The 26,232-nt window shown below is 43.3% G+C and overlaps 1 protein-coding gene across 1 annotated transcript in view; it reads left to right on the forward strand.

The window, feature by feature from the left end:
* Positions 1–2,939: 2,939 nt before the first annotated feature.
* LOC137519450 (fibrocystin-L-like) overlaps positions 2,940–26,232 on the forward strand; it is a 36,990-nt gene continuing 13,697 nt past the window's right edge. Inside the window, exons 1-11 of the mRNA XM_068238404.1 lie at positions 2,940–2,999; positions 3,101–3,223; positions 10,091–10,202; positions 12,465–12,581; positions 12,716–12,881; positions 15,759–15,991; positions 17,442–17,615; positions 18,878–19,035; positions 21,616–21,745; positions 24,282–24,671; positions 25,697–25,848. Coding sequence (XP_068094505.1) covers positions 2,940–2,999; positions 3,101–3,223; positions 10,091–10,202; positions 12,465–12,581; positions 12,716–12,881; positions 15,759–15,991; positions 17,442–17,615; positions 18,878–19,035; positions 21,616–21,745; positions 24,282–24,671; positions 25,697–25,848 — 1,815 coding nt within the window. The remainder of the gene's footprint in view (positions 3,000–3,100; positions 3,224–10,090; positions 10,203–12,464; positions 12,582–12,715; positions 12,882–15,758; positions 15,992–17,441; positions 17,616–18,877; positions 19,036–21,615; positions 21,746–24,281; positions 24,672–25,696; positions 25,849–26,232) is intronic.

Raw genomic sequence — 26,232 nt, forward strand, 5'->3', positions numbered from 1 at the left:
CGACTGAAGTGCCTAATCAATGTTTCTAGAGAACTTTGGAGAAGATACATGAACCTGCAGAGCTGGATGGATTTTATCATACATTGGGCCATATGCAATATACTTTTATCCTGAGTTTTCTCCAAGGAGATCATTTTTAATCTTCAATTGAAATCAACTTTTCATCACTTTGCAGTGGAAAAATAACAAAAAGTAGGTGAAAGAGTACTGTCAAAATTATTTTGAGTATTAGCTTGCTGGGGGTGTAAAAGGTATTTTATTTACGTTGTGAAAATATCACCTAGGAGAAAACGCAGGTGAAAATGTGAATTGCACATGGCCCTGAATAACTTTTCAGCACTTTGCAATGGAAAAACGGCCTAAAAATAGGTGAAAAAGTACAATCAAAATCATTTTGAGTAATTTTTTTTTTTTGCATGCTGGTGTTTTAAAAGGCATTTTATTGACAAATGTTAGGAGCTAAAGATAGAGAGAGTGAGCCAGAGTTGGGTCACTTATGTCCTCCAGTGCTAGTTCCCAGTATTCTCTATCCTTGAGGTAAATCAGAATTAAAATGGTATTATTATTTAAGTACTTACTCTGAGGACCCGTTTCCACTATCGCGGTTTCGCAGAGTTTCCCCGCACATGAATCGCACGGGAAACTCTGCCATAGGGGATGACGGCGTCGCGGCGGAATCGCTTGCGGGAGCGATTCGGCCGGAACCCCCCGCAGAATTTGCGGCGGAGGTTGCGAATCCCATAGCCGTGCATGGCACGGCTCATGGGATTCGCCTGCGATCCCGCCCACCCGCTCAGTGCCGGCATGCGTCTGCCAGACGCACGCCGCACTAGTGGAAACGAGCCCTTAGGTACATAAGAGACTGTTTGAAACCATTCCCTGACCCATATGCAAATACCTTTCATTCCTTAAAACGTGTCAATAAAACTCCTTTTTGAACCACCAGCTAGCAAGAAAATACTCAAAATGATTTTTATACTACTTTTTCACCTACTTTTGGTACTAATTCAAATCCCCCGCCACCATCTAGTTTAGTTTTTGCCGACTCGGAGTCGGCGGGCCGCCACGCGTACCTATGCATGCATTCCTGCTGGTGCAGGATGCTATCGTGGACATTAACACGTACATTTTTACACGTTGCAGGTGCAATGCATAAAAATGTTTGTGTTAATGTCCGCAATAGCATCCTGCACCAGTGGAAATGCGTGCAAAGGTGCGCGTGGTGGCCCGCCGACTCCGAGTTGCAGAAAGGCTGATACACCAAAGTGCTCCCCTCCATCCCTCTCACCCCAGCTGCTACAAACTGATTGCTATTAGAGTAAGAGGCGCCCCAGGGCCCCCAACACCTTAATCTCTAGTTATCTGGCTTGCAGTCACTGCCATGTATCCCCTTTTCTTATTTCTCTTGGCTTCACACACAATAGGGGAATGATAGCTGAGTGAGTTGTGTGCCCCTCCTACACTGCGCCCTGAGGCTGGAGCCTCTCTCGCCTCTGTCTCGGCCCAACCCTGCAGAGTTGACAAAAACAAAACTAGCTAGCAGCGGGGGGACCAGAGGAGCCATGAGTGACTGTGAGGGCACAGGATGGCTGCAGGGGGCTGGTAGATACCCCAGGTAAGTGAAACTTATTTTTTTTAGAATTAAGGTTCCCTTTAAGGAGTTAAATCATACTTTTAATTTTGTTTTGGCAACTAAATTCAGAATTTAGAAAAATTGCAGTTGCTCAATGAACATAGACAAGCATAACATAATATTTGAAAAGACTGGATATAGGAATGGGTAACAGCACGCAAATTGTATATTTTACATGTGTTAAATCAGTGTTTCTCAACATTGTATTGGTATGTACCCCTTTTAAAACCCTGTACTCACCAAGTACCTCCTAGCATAGTAAACATTATCACAAGAACCCCTTGACAAATATATATTTAATTGTAGCACATAATTGGTTCTAAACAATTTCCAAGCATTTACTATTGCTTTTAATTAGCTAAAATACAAATTTGGTGTTGGTTAAATAAGATATATCATTTTCTAAAAATCTAAATTTGTTATTCTTGGTTAAGTATATCAAGCCCGAGTACCCCCTGAAGCCATCATACGTACCCCCTGGGGTACGCGTACCACACATATGTAACTGAAAAATGAACTGGCAATTTTGTTGGGTTGCTTTATAGCCCCTGTTGTAGTGCAGGTCTTGTAGGGAGCTGTACTAGACCTGTGCAACAACAACAACTAGAGTTGAAACCAATGATCCTTTCTGTTAATTGTTTGTTGCACTACAGCCTCACCTTCTACCTGCATGTCTGCACAAGACAAAACAGACTGAAGATTTGAGGACTAATTCGGTAATAGAAGTACCGTCACTCTCTTTGGAATGCTGATTTTGGACTTATTATGATTTAGGTTACCCAGGGTCAAAGTACATAGGGAAAAGTTCAATCACAGCACCCTCTACAACTTGGAGCATTGCAATTGGCCAAATAGTGTGGATATAGTTATTATTACAACCTAAAAGAAAACTTAAAAGTTGTAAAGGGTGCTGTCATTGGAGAACAGTTGAAACAGCAACCAATCACAGCAGCGGAATTTCTCTATGAGGTTTCCTGCTGTGTCACCTAAACCATACTAGGGCCTGATTTTCTTCAGCTGCCTTAGACATCGTCTGATAGGCTTTATTGATGATGGCACTGGTGTTGGTCTCCCATATAGATGCTGGAAGACTATGGAGCCTACTTGGGTAACAGAGGGAGGTAGCAGGTGGGTGCCGGGATAATAGTATAGATAATAGTAAAATATCGGCCCATCCGGCACCTATCCTAACCTTAACCCGCCCGTTTATGTGCCTAACCTTAACCTCTTCACCTAATGCCTAACCCTCCTGGTGCCCAAATGACTGGCCGGGCTCCCGGACTGGCAAAATTTAACACAGGCATCTATGAGACACCGGCTGGCAAAACAACCTGATCCGAAAAAAGAGGAACCATTTATGATCAGGGTAGGATTTGTGAGGGAGTTTTTCTGAAATCTATTCTCATTTCCACAGTCTTGTTTATGGATAACCAGGTCTTTTCTCTTTATTTATGTTCTGCTTTGTAGACCCCCTACTCAATACAGATCTCTGACGTGATCCTGGCAGAAAATGGGATGGGTATACTTCCTATTGTCTATAATCCTACAGCAACCTCTCATGGAATCTCCAATAAGACTGTTCAAATCTCGGTAAGAAAGCCAGTCACTACTTCCTAGCAATTTCAGTTTTCCATTGCAGATGGATTTTGGGCTTAGAAAACGTAATGCATGTGTTGGATTATAAGACATTATCCTACATTAATTGGATAAACTACCCACTCAGTTAGCAGCATTGTCTATAGTGTATCCACTCCAAACTCCTGATCGTCAGCCCAAGTGGTGTATACATCATGCACAACCCAATTTCAGCAGCGTTAGAACACTACAATATCTGCTGGGCAGGAGCAAAGTAAAGTTCTCAGTGTTACTTCCCATGTGATATCTCTGGAATTGTATTTACAGTATATGCCACCATAATGAAAAACTGTTTCTGACTCCCATACCCTCTCCTCATCTCACCCATTCCCAGCTGGAGTTCCGCAAGGCTCAGTCCTTGGTCCCTCTTTTTGTTTATCTATAGCTATGGTCTAGAAACACTCATTACGGTAATTCATTTGGTTTTCAATATGACCTTTATTCCTGATGATAACCAAATCTACCTTTCTGATTCTGATCTCTCTGCTTTAACATTTATTGTCACTAAATCTTGTGTCCTCTCAGAAATAAAAATCTTTATCAATGTTTACCAAAGGTGCTGTTTTTCCTAGCTATGTTTCTGCTACTGAGTGTCCTCTCTCAAGCCTCATGTTAGTACATTAACCACCTCTTGTTGTCTCAATCTCCCCCAAAATCTCTGGCATTTATTCTTTTCTTGCATTCAGGGCCGGATTTACATGTCAGGAGCCTATAGGCACAGACGTTCTGGCGCCCTAAGCCCCGCCCCTTGTAACATGCTACAGCCCAAACCATGCCCATTTTCCTTATAAAATAAAACCACGCAAGGTAATGCAGATTACTAAAAACAAGTAGAAAATACCAACAATGTGCAGATATTATCAATGACTTAGAATTTACCAAATATAGGCCATAAGAAATTATACTAATAAAAATTTTGACCGAGATAGTTTCCAATCACAGAGTGCTCTGCTCTCCTCCTCAATGTAGCCATTCAGCAATGTTCGAACACAGACTACAGATGTCACAAAACACGCATTGATAAAGGAATGCTGCTGTGGGGATGACAGGGACGCTGTACATATGATGTCGTGCACAATACAATCACCCCTAGCTCAACCAAGAGGATCGCTTGCAGGGTAGCAGTTATTAGTCATTAGCTACTGTACACACACTAGTTTATCGGGTGAGGCGGTCGTTATCGGCGATCATATGTGTGTATGTAGCTTTAAAAAATAAAAACATCCTCCAGACAGACTGCAGCCTGGAAAATAACCATTCCAATCCCCACCCCATAATGCATGCCTCCACTGAGTCGACTGAGCACCCAGAACACTTTTTTTTAACAATGAACCTCATAATGCAGTGTGCCATTGGGGGGAGCGCCATTGCTTACTTATGGGGGACTGCTCCCCTAGTCCCCCATCCGTGTGAAGTGTGCCATGAAAGTCCACAGCAACCGAGAGTTCAAAGATTCCACCTGTGGAGTGCGCCCTGCAATACATGTCGAAAGCTGTAGGTCGTAGATGTGAGTATATCTCCCACTGGGAAGATGTACGCATTGTGGCGGTCTGGAGTGTGCTCCATGAGTCTTTGAGGTAAAAGAAGTGTCTGAGGTGCTCAGTGCACTTTAACCCCTCAAACACACAAGACACTCACACACAGTCATACAAACACAGACACACACAAAGGCAGACACACACACAGATACAAGCACACACAAACACATGCACAAACAAACACACAACACTACACACAGACACATGCAGGCACAGACACAAAGCACTACACACACAACTCTACACACACAAAGGCAGACACATAAACAGGCACATACAAGGACATGCACGAACACACACACTGCACACAGAACACTACACACAGAGACACACAACACTGCACACACACATACACAGCACTACACACAGACACACACAATTACTAGCTTAGCTACTTCTATAATTAACCTTATGAGCAAACTAGAAAGCCAGTACACTTCCTGCACAAAGTTTATTTCTCCCTCCCTAACCTCTTCCCCTCTCCACTACCACCAAAAGAGGAAAGAAGATAAAATTCCTCACCGAAGGCCTCCCTATGCCGTCTATATCCTGTATGTAGCAGGAGGTGTGAGTAAATCACACGCTGTCCCCTTGGGTGCTCCCTCTCTCTCCATAAGCCGCCTGTCTGAAACGTGCAGAGTCCAGGGAGAAGGCAGCAGTAGCATAAGCTGCTCTGTCCGTGCACACGTTTAGGAGCCCTCTCTCACCAGCCTGCGTGCACTGGAGTCTGCAGAGTCCAGGGAGAAGGGCAGACGGCAGCATAAGCTGCTCTGCCGGGTCAGTCCATGCACGGATGTTTAAGAGCCCGCCCGATGTGGAGCCCATGCAGTCCAGTCTCCTGGAGGGGGGTAGCGGATTAGCAGAGGGAGGGAGGGAAGCATTATAGTAATGTTGCCGCTCACAGGGCAGCAATGATACAGTGGGCGGCAGACGCGCTGTAGAGCGGGGAAGCTTCAGTGACGTCATGGGTGATTGAGGATGTTTCTCCCAGCCACCTTTGCGGGTGTATGGCGCCTGTAGGCACGTGCCTACAATGCCTACTGCTAAATCCGGCCCCGCATAGAACACAACTAATGTTACAGGGAGTGCAGAATTATTAGGCAAATGAGTATTTTGACCACATCATCCTCTTTATGCATGCTGTCTTACTCCAAGCTGTATAGGCTCGAAAGCCTACTACCAATTAATCATATTAGGTGATGTGCATCTCTGTAATGAGAAGGGGTGTGGTCTAATGACATCAACACCCTATATCAGGTGTGCATAATTATTAGGCAACTTCCTTTCCTTTGGCAAAATGGGTCAAAAGAAGGACTTGACAGGCTCAGAAAAGTCAAAAATAGTGAGATATCTTGCAAAGGGATGCAGCACTCTTAAAATTGCAAAGCTTTTGAAGCGTGATCATCGAACAATCAAGTGTTTCATTCAAAATAGTCAACAGGGTCGCAAGAAGCGTGTGGAAAAACCAAGGCGCAAAATAACTGCCCATGAACTGAGAAACGTCAAGCGTGCAGCTGCCAAGATGCCACTTGCCACCAGTTTGGCCATATTTCAGAGCTGCAACATCACTGGAGTGCCCAAAAGCACAAGGTGTGCAATACTCAGAGACATGGCCAAGGTAAGAAAGGCTGAAAGACGACCACCACTGAACAAGACTCACAAGCTGAAACGTCAAAACTGGGCCAAGAAATATCTCAAGACTGATTTTTCTAAGGTTTTATGGACTGATGAAATGAGAGTGAGTCTTGATGGGCCAGATGGATGGGCCCATGGCTGGATTGGTAAAGGGCAGAGAGCTCCAGTCTGACTCAGACGCCAGCAAGGTGGAGGTGGAGTACTGGTTTGGGCTGGTATCATCAAAGAGGAGCTTTTGGGGCCTTTTCGGGTTGAGGATGGAGTCATGTTCAACTCCCAGTCCTACTGCCAGTTTCTGGAAGACACCTTCTTCAAGCAGTGGTACGGGAAGAAGTCTGCATCCTTCAAGAAAAACATGATTTTCATGCAGGACAATGCTCCATCACAAGCGTTCAAGTACTCCACAGCGTGGCTGGCAAGAAAGGGTATAAAAGAAGAAAAACTAATGACATGGCCTCCTTGTTCACCTGATCTGAACCCCATTGAGAACCTGTGGTCCATCATACAATGTGAGATTTACAAGGAGGGAAAACAGTACACCTCTCTGAACAGTGTCTGGGAGGCTGTGGTTGCTGCTGCACGTAATGTTGATGGTGAACAGATCAAAACACTGACAGAATCCATGGATGGCAGGCTTTTGAGTGTCCTTGCAAAGAAAGGTGGCTATATTGGTCACTGATTTGTTTTTGTTTTGTTTTTGAATGTCAGAAATGTATATTTGTGAATGTTGAGATGTTATATTGGTTTCACTGGTAAAAATAAATAATTAAAATGGGTATATATTTGTTTTTTGTTAAATTGCCTAATAATTATGCACAGTAATAGTCACCTGCACACACAGATATCCCCCTAAAATAGCTAAAACTAAAAACAAACTAAATACTACTTTAAAAAATATTCAGCTTTGATATTAATGAGTTTTTTGGGTTCATTGAGAACATGGTTGTTGTTCAATAATACAATTATTCCTCAAAAATACCACTTGCCTAATAATTCTGCACTCCCTGTAGTTGCTCGTCTTTGTACCTGTTCCAGAAAGTCAATGTCCTTTCTATAATGTTGTGCCAAACTGTATTCCACTCCAGATTCTACTCCAGATGTGGCCTCATGTATTACTCTTTTTTTCATGGTGCCATTTAATGTGATTAGGTTCCCTGGTCCATTGGCTGAAAAAACAACCCCAAAGCATTAGGCTCCTACCATCATGTTTGACAGTGGGGATGGTGTTCTTTGGGTTGAAGGCTTCTTCTTTTTTTTACACCAAATGAAGGAAACATCATTGTGATCAAACAATTCAATTTGTGTTTTTACAGAAGACCAGACATATTCTTCTTTTCCAGATGAGCATTTGCTTGCAAAGGCCAAGTGAGCATTTGTTTGCCTTATCTGGAGAAGTGGCGTCCTCCTTGTTCTGTATCAGTGGAAGCCAGCAGCGCGCAGTGTCCCTTGGAGTGTCTGCCTTGGGACTTTGCCACCAGCAAAGCCCAGATTCACCAGGATGGGCTTGGTGGTGATCTTTGGATTCTTTATCACCTCTCACTATCCTCCTGGCCAGCACAGGTGTCACTTTTGGCTTCCGACCACGTCCTCTGAGATTTTCTACAGTGCAGAACATCTTGTATTTTTTAAGAATACTTTGCACTGTAGCCACTGGAACTGGGAAACACTTAGAAATGGCCTTGTAGCCCTTTCCTGACTTATGAGCAGCCACAATGCGCAGCCACAGGTCCTCATCAGCTCCTTTGTCTTAGCCATGACTGTCCACAGACCAACTGCAGAGAGCTGCTGTTTTTCACCTGCTGAATTGGTTAAAAAAGCTGTTCCCAATTAATCAGGGTAATTAGGATTTTTTAGAACAGCTTGGACTATTTGGAATGGTATAGAACCGATTTTCCCACAGACTGTGACAGTGTGTGAAGGGTATGAATAATTTTGGACTGGACATTTTTGCTCAAATGTAAATAAAAACTGAGAAATGTTTTTTTCCCTCCACAATAATGCCTTTTGCTCATCATCTTATTATCTTTTGGGAGACGCGTATGTAATTTCCCATCAAAAAATTACTTGCTGGTTGAATAAAAACAATTATGCCAGTGCATATCTTTCCACTGTATTTGTGTGGTTTAACTTACTATACCATGGTTCTCTATACCATGACCAACAGCTAGGCTATTCTTTATTGCTGAAAGCACCCCAAAACAAAAGCCCTTTTGAGGGCTCATTTTGTTCTAGTGTGTGTGTGTGTGTGTGTGTGTGTGTGTGTGTGTGTGTGTGTGTGTGTGTGTGTGTGTGTGTGTGTGTGTGTGTGTGTGTGTGTGTGTGTGTGTGTGTGTGTGTGTGTGTGTGTGTGTGTGTGTGTGTGTGTGTGTGTGTGTGTGTGTGTGTGTGTGTGTGTGTGTGTGTGTGTATTTCCTGGGATAGTATGGCTGTCCCTGCTGCTTTACTGACTATTAGGGGGGAACAATCTCATTTTCTATTTATCTGTGATACTGTTTCCCACGACAGCACCTTCATAGAGTATTGAGTATAGATAATTTCTTCTGTCACATGCCTATTGTTTGCATGAATTTCTTTTTTTTTAATACTCAAGACTAACATTTACGCTATAAATTGTGTTTTGAGGTTTCTGGATGACTTTCTTTTGATTCTACTTTGTGGGGTTCCAAACGGTCTGGTGCTGTTATATTTTATCTTACAACATGTAAATGGAAATTGATGGACTTAAAGAGGAACTCCAGCCTAAACAAACATACTGTTATTAAGTTACATTAGTTACGTTAATTAAAATAGATAGGTAATATAATCTCTTACCCACACTGCTTTAAAAGAACAGGCAAATGTTTGATTTCATAAGGGCAGCCATCTTTTTGGTTGAAGGGAGGTGACAGGGAGCATGAGACACAGTTCCAACAGTCCTGTGTGCTGATCACCCCTCCCAGTTGCTAGGCAACGTGAATAACCACATAGGAAATCCCATCATGCTTTGCACAGCATCAGGGAAAAACCGTCCGGGCAGGTCTCTTTGATGGGTGGAGCTTAGCTAAAAATGCAGCTAAAAACGATGCTTTGGTAAGAAAAACAAAGTTCTGATGCTGTAAAACACCAAGTCTTTTCAGTTCTGCTGAGTAGATTTTTAATCTGGAGGTTCACTTTAATGTTTGATTGTGTGTGTTGGATATGATTATTGAATTATTTGGATATTTCCAGTTGATTAGTTATTGTACCTAGGTGTGAATGGTCACCTAAGGAAATATTATTAAAGCGGATCCAAACTCTTGCACAGCACACAATAAAAAGTCTTTATTCCTCATACAGTGGGCAAAGAAATTCACTGTTCTGTGTTCTGTGTTTGTTTAGGCAGATCAAACTGTCTAATTAGTTCTTATCAGTAACTGTGAATAGACTGCAGGAGAGCTTTCCATATAGCAAACACTGAGGCTTAATCCTTTAAGTGCCTTCTGCAAACGTGAAACCAAATAAAACTTCACATTTTTTTAGGCTTTTCAAAATTGTAGTGAAGATTTGTTTTTGTTTTTTTTTTCCATAAAGTTAATTAGACTGTGGTTAACATTTTAGAGGAGAGAGGAAGCTCTGAGTTTCGTTACACTTTAATAATCACATTGTATGTTGACTTTCTTCTAATTCCCAGAACTCTCTGCTTGTGGGAAGCACCCCCAACTTCGACTGCAGTGATGTTCTTACTTCTAGTGACCCCAACATTGCAGCTACTGCCCAGCATCGCAGCCGCAGGCCTCTGACAGGTACTGTCCTATTCTGCAAATGTAAAAAGCTTAAAGCGGAATATAACCCTGCATTTCAACTTTGCTCTAAAACATTATTTACAGCATATTATATGCAACCAGCATTTTTTTTTACTAGACCAGCATTGGAAGGGTTATACACAGTTTTAAAGTTCGGTGGAGAGAACTGCAGACGCATCCGAAGCTTAGATAGATACATTTAACTAAACAGAATGTAACAACTGTGGAATGTGACTCACTCTCTCTGACTGTGCAGGAGCTGGAGGACAGCCAAAGAGTGTGTAACATTCCTCACTTGTTACATTCTGTTTAGTTAAATGTATCTATGTAAGCTTTCGATGTGTCTGCAGTTCTCTCCACAGAACTTTTAAGCTCTGTGTGTAACCCTTCCAATGCTGACCTAGTAAAAAAAAAATGCTGGTTGCATATAATATGCTGTAAATAATGTTTTAGAGCAAAGTTGAAATGCAGGGTTATATTCCGCTTTAAGAGGAAGATGTTGGTAACTTGGCGTGACCTAAATCCATGATAATGAAAATAATAAGAGAAAGTTGTGGTTGCACATAACGTAGATGTCTTTCGTGAACTGGCTAGGATTGCCTTGTGGATGAACAAAAGGGCGCCCGTTTGTACTTAGAAAGCTTGCCAATCCAGCAGGTTCACCTGTTGCCAAATATTTTATTTGCTTTTTTTATATTTACTATTCATTATAAAAAAAAATGAGTAAAGATTTTTAGTACTTAACCTAACAAACATAGATAAAAGCAAAATATCGTACATTCCATAAAAGGATACTTTTTATTAACCAGCTGGATAGATTATAATAGCAGCTTCCTGGATAGCTTAGGTCTCTTGATCAGGCCAGTGTAATCATGCCTAATTAAATGGAACCTTAACTGCAGTAAAAAAAAGACTTTAACATACCTGGGGCTTCTACTAGCCCCTTGCAGCCACCCTGTGCCCACGCCATCACAAAGTGATCCTCTGGTCCCCCGCAGAGACTTTCTGTCATTTGGCTGCTCGGCCCTGGCCCACGGGCCTCCTGATCATGCTCCCACACCGAGAGTGTTCTGCGCAAGCACAGCACAAATTTATTTTGTACTGCACATCATGGGAGCGTGATCAGGATGTGTGCGGACCAGGGCCGCGCATCCAAATGACAGAAAATCTCTGCGGGGGACCAGAGGATCACTTTTTGATGGCGTGGGCTCAGGATGGCTCCAAGGGGCTGGTAGAAGCCCCAGGTATTTTAAAGTCTTTTTAACCATCCCCCTGGTGGTGCCTAACCCTAACCACCCCCCTGGTGGTGCCTAACTCTAACCCTAACCACCCCCTGGTGGTGCCTAACTCTAACCCTAACCACCCCCCTGGTGGTGCCTAACTCTAACCCTAACCACCCCCCTGGTGGTGCCTAAAATTAACCATCCCCCTAGTGTTGCCTAACCCTAAGCACCCCCTGGTGGTGCCTAACCCTACTGGACAAACACCCTTACACACATAAAAACAATAATATATTTGATACCGTAAAATACTTCCCTACAAATAACATGAATAGAATAATGTATATATTTGTATTAGAATAAATAGCCTTACAATCACATACGCATTATAAATCTTAAAATAACCATAATATTAAAAGCGATATATTAGCAAGATAAATCTGAAAACTATAATTTAGGCATTACAAGTCTGAAAACAAGGTTAATACCAAAAGCAATATATTTGTAATACAAAGAGCTTGAAAATGATATTTAAAGAGACACTGAAGCGAAAAAAAAAAAATGATGATATTATGATTTGTATGTGTAGTACAGCTAAGAAATAAAACATTAAGATCAGATACATCAGTGTAATTGTTTCCAGTACAGGAGGAGTTGATAAACTCCAGTTGTTATCTCTATGCAAACAAGCCATTAAGCTCTCGACTAAGTTAGTGGTGGAGAGGGCTGTTATCTGACTTTTATTATCTCAACTGTTCCTGGACTATTTACTTTTCCTCTGCTAGAGGAGAGGTCATTACTTCACAGACAGCTCTGAAAGAATCATTTTGAATGCAGAGTGTTGTGTAATCTGCACATATTATAGAATAATGCAATGTTAGAAAAAACACTATATACCTGAAAATAAAAGTATGAGAATATTTTCTTTGCTGCTAATCTTCTAGTAATTATTCATAGTACACAACCAATTCATTATATCATAATTTTTTTTTCGCTTCAGTGTCTCTTTAAGCATTATACTTTTGTTGTGTTTATCTGTCAGGTGGGAGAAGCGGCATCTCCTGGCCAACCTTTGCCACTGGACATAACTTGGCACCGGTGTATCCTCTTGCAGGACTGAAGAATTACAATGCCATAAGTGGTCTAATGACAGTGACTGGTAAGAGATCCTGCCGTTTCACATACCTGTGGTTACTCTGACCTGGTTCTACACCTTTAATAATAAATGGCTATTGCCCATCGCTTGCAGACTTTTCCACCTATATCAGCAACAGCACACAATTTTCTTTCCAGATACAACATTTGTGAACTTCAGAAATGTTTGTTCCGGGGAGGCCAATGTAATCTTCATGACCAACCCTGAGAATGAGGACTTGCAACACCCAATTCAGGTCTCCAGGATAACACTAGTGGGCAGTGCTGAGGACCGGAAAATCTTCATCCATCAGCCAGATGTGACGTACGTTTTTATGTTTGTTGATGAAATTCCCCATTATTACATTATTATTGGTACCACCTACTTTCATGAAGGACAATGGAATGTCTTAAAGCATGGACTTTTACTAAACCAAGTTCTTTCAGACACACCAATAGGTAGGGTCTTACTTTAAGTGCAGCTTCACTATGGTGGCCTCTGGCTCTGCTTGCCAGAATAAAGAACAACTTATTTTACAGATCTCCAAATGGCCCACAAAAACCCTGACAGAATATCAGATATCTCCAATCCTGAGTAACAACGGTAATAACTTTTCAATAGGAGACTGGGTTAAAGGGAATTGTTAATTTTGTTGGACAAAAGTTTCTCAGTTTGATTATATAAGCTGTAACAATTAATGTTGAACATTTTTTAAGCCTGATTACTTTTGTTTTTTTATGTACGTATAAAATGTAAGTGTTCTGCAGTGCTTGTAATGCAAGTAATCTGTGGTCTGGTGTTAGCCGTGGAGAGAAGAGCTGAAGACATAGATAGTACAGCAAAAGCTGATTCAGCTAAAACAGTGCATTGAACAGAAACTAATAGGTTCAATTTGATACAAATCATTATTAAACTGTTTAAAAACTATTACTTTTATAACTATGCATGTGTTCAGCACAATGCCTTATTCACCCACTAAGGTGGACCTGTGGAGTTCAGGTATAGGTTGCAAGGAAGACCATAAAGTAGATATCTGAGCATAGATAGTTTTTGTGATCAGCAGGTTCTCTAGCTTTTATATTGGTTTCAAGGGGCTTGATTCACAAAAAAGTGCTAACTGATAGCATGGCCGTTTTTGTGCGAATTTTCACGTTGCGCGAAAACGTTATCGTTTCACGGGAACATTCACAAAAGTTAGTAAGTGGATGCTGTATCACTGGGGATGGTTCACTGAGGTTGGAGGACTCTTGAGGACATCAATGGTCGAATAGACCTGGAATGGATTTTTTTTTGCTACTCGGTGGCCAGTGTTTTCATCTTGCACCTGAATTATAATGTAGTGCAATAGGTGGATGATAAAAGGTTGAAGCAAATTGTTACAGCTTGATTGGTTTGCGCTCAAGCACTCGGCTATAACATAGCTGATGTCATCAACCAGGGGATTTATTGACCACAAGAGGGTTTTAGAATGTGAGTTTGGGTGCTGGCCTTCAGTTATTTTATAGCCAAAGTGCCTTCAGAAGATCTGGGTGCTTGGATTCTTTCAATAATGTGAGTTTTGGCTGAAATCAACGGTATCATGACTGCCACTGTTGTAGTCCCCAAAAGACTTTCAGTTGCAGGCTACTTTAGAAGTTCCACCAGGATCTTGCAGCTTGAACAATACCACCCTCTCCCAAGCAGGGGCGTAGCAATAGGGGTTGCAGAGGTTGTGACCGCATCGGGGCCCTGAAGGGCTCTCCTTCAACTTCAAAATTAGCTCTCTATTGGTCCTGTGCTCATAATATTCACTTCTATAGACCCTTTGAATAGTGGTAATCATTAACAAAGTGTTCCCCATCCCCATCTTGCACCTCTGACACTGATGTTGTCATTGGCAGGGTTTGATGCGCCATATCAATTTTTATGTATAGAGTGCTTGGGGGGCCCCAATGTAAAACTAGCAGCAGGGCCCACAGTTCCTTAGCTACGCCACTGGCCCCAAGCGATAGGAACCATTTTACTCTATTGACTCAATGGGCGAAGGGTTGAACTGCAGCATGGCCTCCACCAGTATCCAGCTTGAGAAAGGTATGAGCATTAACTTGGCCTTGTGTCCCCTCTCAGAAGGCAGCACAGCATGTCCGGGCCCAGCAAAGAGGTTACAGGGAGCATCAGTTAACATAAAAAATCTGGGTATTTACAAGTTTTGTATTTTTTATATAACGATTTTTTTTTATATTGCTAGTCTACCAAAAAGGAGCGAGCTATTAACTACCTAAAGACCGGGTCATGCCCATGGGCGTGACCGCGATGGCAGCCCCAGGACCGCATAACGCTGATTGACGTCAAGTCTGAGGCCAGCTACTGCAGGAGATCGCGCGCAAGCTGTGCGCGCATCTCCTGCTTGGGGGGTGGAGCCCCACCCCGCCTTCAGTCTCCGAGCAGCGGTTTCGCCATCTGTTTACTAAGTACAGTGCTGAGATCTGCAGCAGCGCTTTACTGGGGACAGCCGTGTCCCCCTGGGGCACAAGAGAGCGATCAGAATAAATAAGTACATTTAATTGAAAAAAAATAACAGAAATATTTATGAAAAAAAAATAACAATGGGGGGGGGGGAGATAGGCAATCAGACCCCACCAACAGAGAGCTCTGTTGGTAGGGAGAAAAGGGGGGGGGGTCACTTGTGTGCTGTGTTGTGCGGCCTGCAGCTTGGCCTTAAAGCTGCAGTGGCCAATTTAACAAAAAATAGCCTGGTCTTTAGGGGGGTTTAGCACTGCGGTCCTCAAGAGGTTAAATTAATAGAAACTTTTCCTTCATATAGACTTAAATCATAAACGTTTGGTTTTAGCTTTGTTTTAACAGACAAGCATGCCACCCACTTTTATCGTTTAGAGTAAAAGAAAAATAACTGACTCTTGACGAGCCTGTATGCCAACCACAGTGCTTGCTGAAGTCCTGATAACCTCATAATAAGGACAACAGATAATGTAGATGAGCAATTTACAAACAAGGAGAAGAGAGGGAACACTTTCCAAGCAGAGATCTGCATACACTGACACTAGTAGGCATAGCTTTGGGGGTGGCATGCCTGTATTAGAAAACTGGAGTAAAAACATAATGCAACCTCAATTATTCTTGCTTGTTAGGGAATGTATTCTTAACATTTTAAATGTTTACCTATATTTCTGTGTTTACTTTTTTATTATCCTTTTAAAATAGAAAAGTGACCCCATCGGCCTGTGTGGACATGGACTGCGACGCAAAGAAGAAGTCCCTCCTGAAAGATCTGGATGGCTCGTTCCTGGGGCAGATCGGCGCGGTGGTACCACAGTCAGAATATCAATGGGATGGAGACACGCGGGACGGCCTGGGGGATTACCGGATTCCAAAGGTGATGCTGACCCGCCTGAATGGAAGCCGAATACCAGTAGCCGAAATTGCTCCAAACAAAGGTAACTTTCTGCACTGCAGAATGGAAATATGTGTGATAATCAACCACCAGGCTGGAATCATGCATAGTGTCCAATTAAAGTACCTCTGAACTGGGGACAAAAAAAATGAATGAAGCCCATGGTGGGCTAGATTAAGGCATGCATGAAAAAAGGGCGCCGTGGAAAAAGGGCCCGACTTGATAACGAAATGGCACCGGTTATTAACGAAATCTGATAACGATCGTTGTCAAGCTTTGTTAACGAAAAATACCATTGTAAAAACAGACAAGAAATAATAACGAAAAGATATTAATGTTAAATATCGTTAAGTAATTCAACAATACAGCTTAGCCCAACCCTCCCCTCACACAGAACCCTCCCCTGGTGGTGCCTAAAACTAACCACTCCCCTGGTGGTGCCTAACCCTAACCCCCCCCCCCCCCCCACGATAGTGCCTAACCGTAACCACAGCCCCAGTGGTACCTAACCCTAACCACTCCCCCTGGTGGTGCCTAACCCTAAGCACTCCCTCTGCAGAGACACCCTTTTACACATAGTAACAATAATATCTTTGATAACGTAAAATCTGCACATATAAACAAAATAATATGACAAAAACTATAATGTTGCAAGCTTCTAAAAAGAAAACATGCTTCAAAAACTCTAATGTCCTAACGTTGTTAACAATATTTGTTAGCCTAGGCCCTACAGCTGATACAGAATACTGCTACCAGACTGCTAACCAACCAACCCCGTCACTGCCACATAACACCAGTCCTGCACTCCCTTCACTGGCTACCTATAAAATGGAGGGTCCTATTCAAGATCGGCATACTGACATTTAAATTACTGAATAATCTGGGCCCTGGATACATGAAAGAAATGCTGCAGCTGTGTGCAATCCCTGCATTCTCAGATCCACAGGTTCTAAAAATCTAGTCATACCCAGAGTCCACTTGGAAACTTTTGGTCCCAGAGCCTTCTGTCATGCTGCCCCTACGTTTTGGAACTCCTTACCTCAACAGATCAGGACAGCTCCATCCCTGGACGTGTTTAAATCCAGACTGAAAACCCACCTGTTCAGTTTGGCATTTGCAGAAATATAACTTTTGTTGTGTGAATACTTCATCCTATTAATTACTGAATCTGAGAGAGCCTAAGCACTTTGAATCCTACGGGAGTAAAGCGATATAGAAATGTTATTGTATTGTATTGTATTATATTTATCGCGGTGCCCTTTTTTCTGCTTTTTTCACCATATTAACGATAATTGCATTAAAGTCTATGGCGGCGCCCTTTTCGTCCACCCTCAGCCGGCGCCCTTTTCCCTGCAACCAGATTAAGCCTTAGTTATGCCCTTGATACAGACTGAATGATGATGAGCCACTAGCTGGATGTTTACACTTCCCTCTAATCAGAACCCTCTGTCTGTCTTGTATAACGCCACTTCCTCTTCCTGTTTGCCATGCAGGAATCATCAGGGACAGCTCCTGTGTCTACATGTCTTCCTGGAGAGCCTATAAATGTTTTGGTCTGAACTACGAGATGCTCGTTATTGAAAGTCTGGACAGTGATACAGAGACCAGGCGTCTCTCCCCTGTGGCCGTGCTGGCTAAAGAAGATGGCTATGTAGACCTTCTTAATGGTATGTATATCACTCCCTGATTTCATGTCAAAGCCTTTCTGTACCCACACAGCTAAAGCTCTGAAGCAGTAGAATGGTGGTGATATGAAAGATGAATAATAATTCATGTTTTTTTTTTTCACATGCTTATGCTGTGTATCCTTCTCTTAAGTTAACCAGACTTCCTCTTGTGGACCCGCAGGCATAGCTAATCATTCCTCTGGTCTGTGACACACCCTCTCTTGTTGTGAGGCTTTGTTGGTGCACCGCACAACGTATTAATCTAATGCACAAGCTATCTGCACCTCATACCATAGGCTGCTGCAACTCGTGTGAATGTGAATAACAGCGGCACTCAGTCAGTAATTTGGGTGCTGTCAAAAGATGGAGCCCAAATTACAATAAAAACAGCATAATTCAGCGAAGCCATAGCTGGCAGCCAAATTATGTATTTGCTCTGAGTCCATGGCAGTCTAGAGGGGGAATAGTAATTCACACCACCGGGACTTTTGCAGGAGCAGGGTGAGCCCTTTTCTGTCTTTTCCCTGCACCTAAATTTCACGGCGCCTTAATTAAATTAGCGTCATTACTGAGCAGGGATTAAAGGGATGTTGAGGATCATGCCAATAGTAAATATTACAATGGTTGTATGAATTCATAAGATTTAATGTATGAACTCGAGGCTATCCTACGATTAAAAAAAATATACTTACCTAAAAAGAGGGAAGCCTCTGGATCCTCCAATGGCCTCCCATGTTCTCCTGTGCTTTTTTGATTGGTTGCCCGAGCAACTGGCAAGCACGTGTATCCAGCATGCATCAGGTAATCCCCGCCGGTGGCGGATACTAGGGACTTTGCTATATAGAGCGCTAACATAATACGCAGAACTGTACAATAGATAGGAGAAACTTTAAACAATGTTACACAGGGACATTATGTACTTTCTACGGACGGCTGAGTGATTCGAAAATCTATCTCGGCTTAATTGTGCTGGGTCTAGATCGGGTTGATGTTCCTTTCTTTCCTGTAGAGCTATTTGAGTTAGGAGATAACAGGATAATTATTGAGAAGTGTTCGAAGAGGCTGGACTTTGAAGTTCAAGTGGGCATTTTCAGAAACCTGGCTTTAAGAAGGCATTCAGGATTTTTTGATCCCAAATATTCTGCAGCCCAGGAGAACCATAGAAAATCCAGTCCATTGATGAACACAGAGGTTATTTTACTCTTTACACTCTGTTTTATCTCCTGTCCTTAATCTTCTGCTGTTTTTTTTTTTTTTTACAGGACCCTCAAACCATGATTTGTGCTCCGGATACTCCTGTCGAAAAAGAGTCTCGTTGTTTCACCCCATTGTGGCCACAAACAAGTCCTATGAGGTCTTTTTCACCAGCACCAGCCCCCAGAAGCTGCGCCTGAAACTGCTGAACGCTGACAACACCAAAGTGAGTTCTTCCACTAATAAGCCAACCAATAAACATGAAACCTCCACAAATACATAGAAATTGTTGGTTGTATATATGTACATATTCATAGACAGGAGTGTGAACTTCAGAGTTACAAAGCCAGCCTCATTGTGGAGTGCCTACACTAAATCTTACATTTGCTCAACAAAGGTCACCATAAACAAAACAACCAACATCACAGAAACTACTGTACCAGTGACAAAGACAAATGACAAAGCTTTTCAATGACGTTGTCCACACACTGATATTGTAAACGATCAGCTCCTTTAAAGGAAACCCCTCCAAAAAAGAGTTTCCCTTACCTCTGGCTTCTCTCAGCCCGCTGCAGGTGTCCAGTCCTGCGCTGGTAAGCAAAGATCCTATCATTCCCCACAGCGGCTCATTTTCGTTATTACTAACTGGTAATTCGACGGCCACTGTGCTTGCGTGGCTCTGGTTATGCGCATCCTCGTTCTCAGTCCCGTCGCTGGGAGCATCCTGCGCAGATACAGTACGAGAAAACCTTGTACTGCGCCTGCACTGGATGCTCCAGATCAGGGAAACGCGAATGACACGCGCGGTCAAGGCCACGCAGGCACAGTTGTTGGCAACTTGCGAATACGAAAGTGAGCCACGGCGGGGGATCGGAGATTCGTTCAAAGATGGCACGGGCACAGGGAGGCTGCAGGGGGCTGGAAGAAGCACACAAGCAGAAAAAATGACAGTATGCACAACGTATGCAACCTGTAGTACAATGTTGTTTAAACTACATTGTACACAAATGGTCAACTGCACGATATCTGCCCAACAGTCGTCGTAGCTGATCTGCCAGATGGATCAGGCAACATGTCCAATATCAGTCACTCGTTGTTGTTGTTTTGGATACATTTGTTTGACACAATTATTGTCCAATACGGCAAAATCTGTTGTATATCAAACATTTCAAATGGCTTTTATTAAACACGTGTACGTAGCTTAATAGCTTAACACTGGATGCATCCTCCACAAACAATGAGCACATCCACAATGGGACAGTGAACGCAGAAAAAGCTACATAAGAGTTCCCATATGGCCGGAGTTTTTAAATGGAACCAAAACCGACCTGTAACAAACGAGTTTCCCTTACCTGGGGCTTCTAACAGCAGCCATCCTGTGCCATGCTGTCACTGAACGGTCCTCCGGTACCCCAGCAGCGCCCCTCTTTCATTTGGATGCACGGCCCCGGTCCTTACACCTCCTGATCATGCTCCCATGGATGGGAGTGCTCTGCGCATGTGCAGTATGGGGAACTCTCTACTGTGCATGTGCAGAACAGTCCTGATGATGGGAGCGAGATTGAGGACACATGTGGCAAGGGCTGCGCATGTGTAGTGGCCATCAACTCGCTGGCCCAAAAGAGGGGTGCTACGGGGACTGGAGGATTGTTCGGTGACGGGGCGGGCACAGGGTGGCTGCAAGGGGCTGGTAGAAGCCCCAGGTAAATAAAATTCATGTTTTATAGGTAGGTTTAGGTTCTCTTTAACCACTTGAGGACCATAGTGATTAACCCCCCTAAAGACCAGGCCTTTTATTATGAAAATGGCCACTGCAGCTTTAAGGCCAAGCTGCAGGGCCGCACAACACAGCACACAAGTGATTCCCCCCCCCCCCCCCCTTTTCCCCCCACCAACAGAGAGCTCTGATCACCCCCAGGTTTGTTTGTTTATAAACAAACATTTTCTGTGTCATTTCTTATAATTTTTTAGTTTTTTTTCCCCTATGCACATTACCCTTCCTCCCCCGTCTGCCTATCACAGCGATCGGCTGTGATAGGCTTGAGCCTATCACAGAGGATCGCTTCTGAGTCCCCCAGGGGGACAGCCATGTCACACGGTTGTCCCCAGTATAGCGCTGCTGCTGATCGTGTAAAGATGGCGATTTTGCCGTCTAACAATCTCCCGAGCGGCAATAGCTCCGCCCCTCAAGCAGGAGATGCGCGCAGCCTGCACGCGATCTTCTGCAAATCCCAGCCCCAGAACTTGATGCCAATTGGCGTTAGGCGGTCCTGGGGCTGCCGTCGCGACCACGCCTATTGGCGTGGGGCGGTCGTTAAGAAGTTAACTTGGGTAGTGGGTGGGGGGGTGGTAGAGAGAGCTCACTTTAATAATGAATTGTGTATGAACAATTACATTGCATGTTGTCTTTACGAGATGTCTCTATTGCATTAGAAGTTGTCGCTCATTTCCGTTTCATTAATGTGGGAGCTGTGACATTGTTTGACCTGCAACACGTCAGTAGTGTGTTCTGGTTCCATGAACAAGTTATGAACATTATATGCTATCACCTGCCATACAAGTTAGTGAACAATAATTACCAACTGTGAGGAAAAAAACTGACATGAATGCTTCAGTTGCAGACATTTCTGCCCTATTATTTAGGATGCTAAAGACCAGCATTGGCCTCACACTCAACCAGGACTTGTAGTTCCACTTATGAGAACAGGGAGATTTTTGATCCCTCGCCACTTCCTGTTTTCCTCATATCATCGTCCTTTGTCCGGTTTGCCAGGCCAAATGCTCACTGCACTTTGTCTTCATCCAGGCTGTCCGTGTTGGGATCTACTACTCTAATCCTCAGCGCCTGGATGTCTATGTGAACAATATCTACATCAACCCAACCAACGTAAACTGGAAGGGGTCCGATTACACTTTATTGGCCCCAACATACCAAGGTAAGTCATTGCATGTGATCATGGGGGCTGGTCAAGGACCCGTCTGTCTGATGGCTGTTAATTGGGTTTGTGAGCAAGGCTGGATTTACTTACTGAAGCTTATAGGCACAGAGCACATGACGATGGTGTCTTATGATCAGAGCTGGTGAAGGGCCTACCTTCTGCTGTCTTCCAGTGCTGTTAAGGCAGACAATGCACAGACAACACGTTATTTTGGACACATTTTTAGAAGATATGCAAATATATTCAGCTTCAGGACCAGGAAAAATGATCTTGATTGAAATGTGAATAGCTCAGTAATTAAGAGGCTGAGAAAGATTGAATTTGGACTACATACCTTATTTAAAGAGAATCTGTACTCTAAAATTCTTACAATAAAAAGCATACCATTCTATTCATTATGTTCTCCTGGGCCCCTCTGTTATGTTTCTTCCACTCCCTGCTGCAATCCGGGCTTGTAATTGACAGTTTTAAGCAGTGTTTACAAACAAAAAAACATGGCTGCTAACCAGCATGTGATAGGCTGAGAGAAGCTCAGACTGCGACTCATACAGAGCCTGGAGGGGGCGTGAAGAGCGTGTGTATAACTTCTACCTATCACAGCAGAGCAGCACATTCCTGCCTGAGCCAACAAAGCTGGCAAAGAAAAGAAGATTAGATTATATAACAGAGATAATACAGCCACTGTGCAACTAGGAAAGGCTGCAGTAAGACAGACCACATTAGAACAGGTATAGGAACTTCTAGGATAGAAGAAATAGGGCTAAACATTTTGTTACAGAGTCTCTTTAAGGATAAACTCCACATAGTTTAGATAGATTCTTCCTTTTTTTCACTTAACCTCCCCAGCATTTAATTTCCCTCTGATTTTTGTACCAAAAGTGATACAATTTGTCTTGTACAGTGTACGGTGTTTATACAGTGTTTGTCTTGTATGGTGTTTCTTTATATTGTAAGTATTTTTGCAGACCGCTTGTGAGTCATCCGCAAGCATGCGTACAATATAAAAAAGCACTTAAAAAAATAAATTTTTATTAAAAATGTTTTTTTTTTGAAAAATGTAGAATTTTTTTATATTGGATCCAATACAGATGTTTGTATTGAATACAATACAAAGAAATTTGAATTTGCCGCCTGATGTGATAATGCTGCGTATGGTTGACATCAGAGGGCGCATGCAGCATCATCAGAGGTACACACCGGGGGACATGATCACTGAAGGAACAGGAAGTGACGAAGAAGGAAGAAGAGATTGCCACCAGTGATTGCCACACAGAAGACGGGAATACGCTCGTATGGAAGCTGCAAGGTGTCGGCGAGGGAACCCGAACGCCATACAAATAACTAGGCTGTGTTCCTTTTTTATGCCTGAAAGAGTTACATAGTCAGTTATGCAACTGACAGTTTTTCTCCAATCAGGACCAAGTCAACTGTAGGGTAACCCTCAAAGATAAGGAATTACAGTCATTTAAATCTTCCCTGGCAGAGAACAGTTTCTGAGTACAGGGGATTGATTAAACAGGTAAATAGTTCATACTAGCCGTCCCACGGCGTAGCATACATCGCATAAGGGGGTAGCGGGCAGGAAGGGGGCATTGGGCACAGCGGCAGGGAGGGGGGTCTGACCCCCCCTCTCTCACCTGGGTCCCCCATGTGCACTCCCTCTCCAGCTTAAGCTCAGCAGGACTCCCCTCCCTCACCTGGGTCCCCCATGTGTGCTCCCCCTCCAGCTTAAGCTCAGTAGGACCCCCCCTCCCTCACCTGGGTCCCCCATGTGCACTCCCCCTCCAGCTTAAGCTCAGCAGCAGCCGCCGCTATTAGTAAGAGGCAGTGGGCGGGGATGACTCACCTATTCTGTGTTCCAGCGTGCGTTCCACTGTCGTCACTTCCTGCAATGCCGTCCACTTACAATACAGGGGGCGGCATTGCAGGAATTGACGATAGTGGAACGCACGCTGGAACGCGGAAGAGATGAGTCTTCCCCCCCGCTGCCTCTTAATAATAGCGGCGGATGCTGCTGAACTTAAGCTAGAGGGGGAGCGCAGATGGGGGACCCAGGTTAGCTGTGCCCAATACCCCCTTCTGCCCGCTACCCCCTCCAGCTCGGCAGCAAGTCTAGGACCGCCCCTGAAGGCAGGACACTACTTCTTCTTCTTGCTTGGACCAGCCCTTTCTTCTTGCTTGGACCGGCCCTGGGGGCAGGACACTACTTCTTCTTCTTGCTTGAAGGTTGAGGCACTTACTCTGTTATACAGTATATATAGATATTTTAGCTCTGGGGCACAGAAAGACTTTGTCATTGAGCAGAAACAATAAAAAATGTATTCTACTTTTTAGGCTTTTAAAGATAAAATAAAACTGTGAGCTAACAAAAAAGTAATTTAATTTTTAGGAGTAGAAGGATAGATAGAATTGTTTTTCTCATCAGTTTATTCTCACCTCAGGTTTGCTTTAAAGAGTTATAGGATTTCTGTAGCAGGATATATACTGTACTACAAAATTCATGTTTTTTTCTTTCCTTTTTCATCTCCTGTAGGGCAGTACATGCCACAGCTTAGCTCCACCATTAATGGAGACAACTACTTTGACAAAGACTATAGTACGTTGTATATCCTGGTCAGAGGGTCCACCCCAGTGGAAATTCGCACATCTCCTCTTATTGTCATCGCCTTCAATATCCCAGCAATGACGGTTGACCAGTTCTATGGAGAGAACCTTGTTAAGAACCTGGCACTTTTCCTGAACATCCCGGCCAGCAAGATCCGGATCACCAAGATTATTGCCGAGGGATCCAGGCGTAGGAAGAGAGCAGCTGGGGGTCTCACGGTATCGGTGGAAATTTCTGATCCACCAGTACAGCAGCAGGACAACACAACAACAACAAATACTACAACAACAACAAATACTACAACATCCAACTCCACAGGTAACAAGGGGCTTTTCCTGCACAGTGACAGCTTTCTGTACCACAAGGGAGTTACATGAGGCCACGGTCAGTACTGAAGGCCATTACCATAGCCAACATCTATGATAACTGGGCACTGGAGTCCAAATATTACAGTGGCTAACACATAAAATAAAAATAAAGCTTTTATGCTATGTAAAGCTCTTTTCTCCATAGGGCACAAAGCGCATAAGCATAGCTCAGACCAGTATGTGGTTCATTGGTAAATATTGCTACAGAGGAAGAAATCTACAAGTTCGCAAATGTAAGGCTAAACAGGTGGCTATTCAATCTGGATTTAAATAACTCCAGGGGTGGGGTTGTCTTTACTGAGTATGGTTGGAAATTACAAAGGGTAGGGGCAGCATGACAGAAAGCTCTGGCTCCAAAAGGTTTGAAGTGCACTCTGGGTGTGTCCATACACATACTATTCCAATCTGGACTCAACCCATGCTGGAATACATTTTCAACACTTTATTTCCATGTATAAGCGGTGATGAAGCATGACAGACGAGCACAGCGGTTTTTGGGCTACATGTCCTTTGTCAAGTGTAGCCCGAACCATTGTGTTTGCTCGTCTGCCATGCTGTATTACCGCTTATACATGTAAATAAGGTGTTGAAAATTTCTTCCAGCACAGGTCGAGTCCAGATTGGAATTGTAGGTGTATGGATGGTTTGACATTGGAGGCTTGATGAACCTCCATCCTTTGTCTGTGACTCCCCTGTACATATTGGGAATGGACACCTCATTGGGTTTCATTTGAGCACTCTGAGAGTGACCAAGTTTATGGATCCTGCTGATCTGAGGGTGTGGGATGTTTTGTGCAGTTTCAGCAAATCCAACATGTAGCCAGGACCCAAATTGTGTAGGGATTTCAATGTCAACAGTCCAATCTCAAAGATTCTTCTCCATTTTACATAGCATACCATTCAAGCTGTCTTCATGGCCACAACACTGGTCCAAAAGACATAAAAACATAACATTTCTCATTTCTCATCATTCAGGTGAATTATCGTTCTCGGATTTCCAGCAAATAAGTCAGAATCTGGCTTCAGCCGCAATCAGTGGAAGCCTCAGCAATTACCTGAATGTCACTGTTGGATCACTGTCTGTGTCCGACCCCGTCCCATCTCCAAGTGACCCGGGCTGGAGTCAGGTAATATTTGTCACCCCATTCTTGGCCTCATGCAATACAGTTTGTCCGTTAGGGCTCTGTTACACTACATGTGATTAGGATTTCCAATTTTGATTTGTACATATGATTCTGCTTTTTTCCCTGCATTTTTCTTCTTGTGTTGTTAGCATCCAGTCCGTAGCCCCGCCCTCGGTCACAGGTGCTTCTCTGATTGGTCCTAAAGAAGCACCTATGACCTTTTCCTTTAGGGGGCTACAGACAGAAGCCGGACATTGGGACTCCTGCAGAGTATAATAAAGTTTATTTATAAAATATATATGAATAAAACGCTAATCGAAAGTGCTGTACAGCGCTTTATTTTTATTTTTTTTATTATGACCCCTGAGGAGCACAACTTTTGACTTT

The sequence above is a fragment of the Hyperolius riggenbachi genome, chromosome 5, assembly GCF_040937935.1.
Source record: "Hyperolius riggenbachi isolate aHypRig1 chromosome 5, aHypRig1.pri, whole genome shotgun sequence".
Taxonomy (NCBI): Eukaryota; Metazoa; Chordata; class Amphibia; order Anura; family Hyperoliidae; genus Hyperolius; species Hyperolius riggenbachi.